Raw genomic sequence first — 6803 nt, forward strand, 5'->3', positions numbered from 1 at the left:
TTTGGATCCTGTGATGATCTTGAATTTTGTGTTCGGGGGAGCAGATGAATAGGTGGATAACTATGAAGAACCTCATGCTAGAGGACACGGGAACACCACGCTCTAATAGGATGTGACATTAGGATATAGGTTCTATATTAATTGTATGAGACTTATATGACTTTCTTTTAGTCGAGATGACTTTATTATTTATTTGGACAAGTTTGAATATGATGTAGAAGAAAGTGAATGTGAGCCTTTTACCCATTTGAAAAGCTTGTATTTAAAAATGTTTTAAAAATACTTTTAATTAATATTTGAATTTTTATTCCTTTATTAATATATATGTGAGGGGTAGAGGGTGTCACAACAATGACTAGATTGGACTAGTGAATCACCCAAATTAGCTTCTAAATGGCTTTAGAGAAACTCTCATTGACTACAACCTTTATGACCTTCCAATGGAAGGCTACCAATACATGTGGACCAGGAGATGAAGAAAACATGATGTTACAGAGGAGAAACTAGATTGTGGATTGACAACCCTAGACTGGATTTTTGTTTCCAAATTCCAAACTCTCAAATGGATTAACATCAAAATATGATCATTCCTTTATTGTGCTCATGTTAGATGCTAGAAGAAGAAATTTTCCATAAGCCTTTTTGGTTTGAAAACTCTTGGCTTTTTTACCTTGATCTCACAGAAATTGTTCAACAAGGATGGGCCAATGATCCACAACGTGATTTCCTTTAAAAAACTTCAATCTTTCACAAATGAGATGAATTCATGGGGCCGAAATTTAAGGAGACAATTTAGAGACCAAATTGATGATGTTAGTAGGCAACTCGATCAAATACGTCATGCTGTCAGCAAAAAAATTCAGCCTTTTGATTGCTCAAGAAGAAGCTTATTGGAGACAAAGAGCAAATATTTTTTGGCTTAAAGATGGTGATTCCAACTCAATTTTTTCAATGCAATTGCTAATGCAAGGAAAAAGAAAATTTTTATCTCTTTTTTAGTCAATGTAAATGGTGATATTGTTTATGATCACAATGGTATTTCTGATGTTGTTTCTTCTTACTTTCATGAGGTATTCCAACCAGAGAGTAATTGTAATGATTTTCTCCCAATTATCAATAAAATTCCAACATGTGTTTTCCCTTATGACAATGACTCACTTTTGGCACACTTTACTATTGATAAGTTCAAGAATGCTCTCTTCCAGATTGGCTCTAACAAATCTTTAGGCTTAGATGCATTGAACCCTATTTTCTACAAGAAATTTTGGCACTTATGTGGTCCTTAACTCTTTAACTCTAAAGTTTGCTGGCTTGAACAAGGCACTTTCCCACCCAATGAAAAATGGATAAATTGGATGAAACTTTATTTACAAACATTTCAATTCTTGGTGGTTGTTAATGGTGAAGCAATGGGGGAAAATTATTCCAAAGAGAGGATTAAGACAAGATGACCCACTATTACCCTCCCTTTTCATACTTTGCACCGAGGGACTTTCAGCTATCCTAAAAAAATAGAGAGGCAAGAGGTGATATCAATGGGGTTCGGTATGTTGAGGGGCTCCTCCTCTCTCCCACCTTTTAATTGTTGATGACTATTTTTTGGTTTCCAGGGATGATGATAATGGGATCTTTATTCTTAAGGAATCTTTAGACACATGTGGTAAAGCATCGGGTCAACTCATCAACTACCATAAATGAGAAATCTATTTTTTTTCAATTCAAACACCAAACATGACTAAAGGTGCAACTTCTTTTCATTTCTTGTTGTTAATGAGAGCATTGGTTCTAGTAGATACCTAGGGCTACTCGTAATCATTGGAAAAAGAAATAAAGCACTCTTTGGCTATATCAAAGATAGCCTTTGGAACCGCATCAACCACTCAACAAACAAGTAATTATCAAAAGCGGGTAAAAAAATTCTTATTAAATTAATTGCTCAATCAATTTTCACTTATTGCACGAGTGTTTTTCTGCTTCCTTTCATTATTGAAGATGAATTGTAGAAAATGATGAATTCATTTTGGTGGGATTCAAATAATCAACAAAGGAGAGACATAAACTTATTAAGTTGGGATAAAATAACAATGAAGAAAGAATTTGGAGGCATAGGCTTAAGGCAATTACATGCTTTAATCTTATCATGTTAGGAAAACAAGGTTGAAAATTGACAACCAACTAAGATATACTTTTTAAAGTTTACAAAGCCAAATATTTTTCATCCGTGGAAATATTTGATTGGTGCTCATGTATTTATACTTACAAAAGATGTGAATTTTGCAATATAAATATAACAAAATCTAGGAAATGTAAATAAATGTTTATTATAAAAAAACATTATATATATTGACCTTTCATCTTATTATATATTATGACTCGTTTGCTTTCCAAGAGCTAGAAAAATATCTTCCTTTCTAACATTAAAATGGAATATAGTTACATAAAATAATAAATTTATTTTATCATTACACTCATTACTATTGCATTCATATTTATTTATTTCCTTTTTCTTCAGTTAAAGAGTGTTTTTTTTATAGATGTATATGTATATATAATCAACAAGTTGTTTAAAGTGATATGGTTTAAACTTTAAATTTCCATTCGAAGAGATGTTTAATTACATTTAAGAATTTAACTCCTTTAAAATAAGAGAATACATTTTAGAAAATATATAGTTAATTTTGATTTTTGATTAAAAAAATTAATGATTATCATATATTTATGAAATTTTCAACTGTAATAATCTTTTTAATTAATTGTAACTATTTATTTTAAAGAGGCAATACATTTGATGCGTGACTATACATGCGACCTTGGGTTAGAATATTTCTTTTAAAAAAATACACGTAAGAAAAATATAGTTATATATGTAATTATTATTTTTAATTATATTCAATAAATTATCAAGTATTTTTTATAAAATTAGTATAAAATTAAAAAATATTTTACGGCCCTTCGTTTATAGGATAGAACAAAAACTTGCATCAAGCATTAATGTTGATATTTGGGAGAAAGTGGGTTTAACAAAGAGATTCTTCATTCAAAGGATGGTGTGTTCAATTAGGATTTCAAAAAATTTTAAAAGATTTTTTTTTGGGTAAAATAGTCTTGAGGTATTCAATCAAAATTTTTAAATAATAAAAATAAGTCTTCTGGTATTTAATCAAGATTATTAGGATTTTTTTAAAAAAAATCCATAAAATTTATTGGTATTTAATTAAGATTTTTTTACAACTTAAAGAAACTCTGTATATATTTAAAAGTATACAAATTTCAGTGAATTCATTTTTAGGATGAATGTTAATGGATTTCATAAGATTTTTTATATGAAAATTCACTATGAGATAATCTCACTCAAACCTTGAGATTTCATGAGACTATGTTTTTTTCTTTTCTTGTCCATTAACATGTTTTTCTTTTCTCGTCACATAATCCATTGTCTCTTTGTTAAAAGCGATAGATATTCATAATTTATTTTACTCTTTTGACCAATGGTTAACATGCCCTTGAATGTGTCATATGAAAGATCTTCTCAATTCTTTGAATTTGGGATATCTTGATTATGTGCTAATACATATAAATGAATATGAATATATATGAACATAAGAAATATATAATTTTAATGAATGTGAGAAGTTGACTCATGTATAATTGGATAAATATAAAAATGAGGTTTGAAACAATTGTTGGATATATTTTTTGTTTGGTATGATCGTTATTGTGAGAATGACTACAAATATTCATGTTATTGACTGATATTATGGTATATAGTTTTTATAAACATGATTGATGATTGAAGGAGAATCATCCTATTATGCTTGTAAATATACTAGGGGAAATTGATTTGTTATATAACAAGTTGAGGGTTTTTATATAAGATAAATTTTATTTAAAGTGTTAGTGAACAAAATTCATGGATCTTTATTAATAATTTTGAATATTTTTTTAAATTCACGAAATCTTTTGAAATCTTAAAAATTCATAATACCCTTTCAAATTTTATGAATTCATATTTTGTAAATTCATTAAAATTTGAACTACAAAATCCTAATCATAAATTTTTTTTTAAATCTTTAAAGTCATTACATTCATACAAAATCTTTTAAAATTCACAAAATTTTATATGACAAAATAATCTTTTAAAATCTTGATTCACTACACCCTAAGAGCCATTTCATTTTATTATTTAAAAATATAATGTTTGGTATATGAAGTTTTAGTTCATTAACAAAGTGCAATTATTATATGCCACGGTTATATATAGTTAAATAGCTTGATTAGGACAATAATTTATTTTAAAAAATGTGCTAAATTATATATATATATATATAAATTGCAATGCTATTTTTTTGATTTTGAAAAATTAAATTATATTTTCCTCACAAATTGGGGTGGGAACACACATGAGGCGACTCTATATGAGCTTACAATAATATTATTAGATTCAATTTGATCATCAACTCAGTTACATTAGATCAATCCAATGAATTACTCATTGATTCAATAGATATTAAAAAAATTCTAAATAATTTCAAAAGTTGTTCATAGTTTAACAACATTCAACATATTTAGAAAACAACTTTTTAAGTTATTTAAAAATTTAGTGATCAAATTGAATCTTTTAAAATAATTTAGAGACCAAATTGATAATTAAGCCTAAAAGTCAGAGTTTACATGTGCAATCTTTTAAAAAAGTGAAAGATGATGATGAAATTATTAGAAAAAGAACATAACAAATTATATAAGAATCAGCAGAATGTGAATTGGAAAGTCTAAAGGAAGAAGAAAGTAGGGAACCCATGATAAAACAAGTATGTTTAAGTATCTTTGAAGAATTCCCTAAAAAAAAGTATATTTGAAGAACGATGCAAAGAATAGAGTCTAAATTTGCCCAATTAATGATACAAAATATTAATATAAAGAACTCTGTTGTTAAGATTGGGGGTTCAACACGGATTTGGATTTCCCCCGTTCAACAGATGCAGCTAGGTTCAACCTGAATTGATTATGCATGCTAAGAATCCAACGAAAAAATAGAAATAAAGCATGTTTTATTATTATTTAGTAGGAACACCATATCGTTCGTGACATTCAATGTTTATTTATGCATGTCAATGTAGTAGCTACTTGGAATTTTGAAGGTATAACAAATCCTTCATCATAAAACAAGCTAGCTAGCTTAAATCTAGTTGACGCATGTCTGGCTATTCTTCTACTAGCAATACTTCCAACATATTTTCCTTTATGCCTGAAATAATTTACGCCCTAATAGGCGGGCTACCTGCATCAACAAAATAATTTTTAAAACTTAATTAAAATCTAAACAACTGATAAATATAATTAATTTAAGAAAGAAAATCATTAAAAGCCACATTATTATACTACTAAAACATAGTATTATACACGGGATTACACATAAATTTAAATGCACTTACGTGTATGTATTTGTGTAAAATGAATTCTCTCGAGTTAGATTTTTACATAAATTTTCCATTTTAAAAAATGTATTTATCTCTCTTTTAATATATGGACAATATAAAATTTGATCGATAAAACCCCAGTTATTTAATATCAATGGAGAAAAATTAAATATTCTTCATGATTTTGTTACTCGAAAATTTCACATGAAAGAATGCATTATTCCTGTATTTGTATGAATAAAATGTTATTGATATGAATGACATTTGTATAAACTAAAACAATTAGAAGTATATAATAAAGTAGTGAGAAGTCAAGATAGAATTTATTTTTTACAAGGTTTATACATGAAGTAAGTTTGTAAGTAAAATGCAAAAATAAAAGTGTATTAATCGTATTTCATAATTTATAAATGGTTTCTTTTATGAAAAAAAACGGAGAATTAATTGGGAAAACAACACGTACCATATTCAGCTCCACGAGGATAGATGCATTGATTCATGGATGGAGTGAGACAAGCCTCTAAATCAGATGTGGCAACATTTGGAGCAGTGAGACAAGTTCGTGCAGTGACATGAGTACAGGTTCTCAAGGCAGTTCGTAATTGTATAGTCTCAATGAGTGACAAATCTCGAGGAGCTATGGGTGGTGATGGAATCGTTCTTATAATCGGACTTGTTGGTCCTAGTTTTGGCATTGGTGGTAATCGAAATGGTGGTAATCGAAATGATAAGGGTTGAACTTGATGGTCATCTAATTTGGACTTACGTCCACCTTGTGGATTATTCTTCCTTGGAAATACTTCAGAAGGTTCAACTTGAAGGTTAGTAACACTTGTTTGATAAAGTTGGGCACCATGGTCTACCAAGCATCTCTCCATAGAATCGAAAAGGCAAAGAGCCAACCCACCCTGGTTCTGCATTAATGCTTCACTTCCACTACTACTAGTAGTACTGCATGTTTCACCAACATGCGAAGTGCAAGGTGTGATGAACTTTTTTAACTTAGGAGACACATACGCCTCAGCTTCGCTAAGGAGACCAATACCAACATCTTCTGCAATTGCTGCACCTATAAATAGGAATACAGTAATTACTATCACCCTCATTTTCTCCATTAATTACTTGGTTACTTAGCTAGCCGCTAATAATTAGCACCTTACTTAATTTGAGACTAGTTTGGTGTGTGCTCATGTATTTATACTCATACAATATGTGAATTTTATAACAAAATCTAGGAATTGTATATAAATATTTATTCTAAAAAAAATTGTAACGACCTTTCATCTTTATAATATATTCAATTCTCACGAGTTGCCAAGAGACAGAAATATATCTGTAGAATATATTTTATCATTAAACTAATTACTAGTGCATTCATATTTACAA

General features: G+C 28.9%; 1 protein-coding gene across 1 annotated transcript; it reads right to left on the reverse strand.

Annotated features, from left to right (window-relative positions):
• Positions 1-5029: 5029 nt before the first annotated feature.
• N-23 (nodulin-23) lies at positions 5030-6584 on the reverse strand. The gene is made up of 2 exons (NM_001248913.2): positions 5881-6584; positions 5030-5278 (listed from the first exon to the last, which is right to left on the reverse strand). The coding sequence occupies exons 1-2, from the start codon at positions 6530-6532 to the stop codon at positions 5256-5258; spliced, it is 675 nt and encodes a 224-aa protein (NP_001235842.1). The 5' UTR covers positions 6533-6584; the 3' UTR covers positions 5030-5255.
• Positions 6585-6803: the final 219 nt, after the last annotated feature.

Source organism: Glycine max, chromosome 20, assembly GCF_000004515.6.
Source record: "Glycine max cultivar Williams 82 chromosome 20, Glycine_max_v4.0, whole genome shotgun sequence".
Classification (NCBI taxonomy): domain Eukaryota; kingdom Viridiplantae; phylum Streptophyta; class Magnoliopsida; order Fabales; family Fabaceae; genus Glycine; species Glycine max.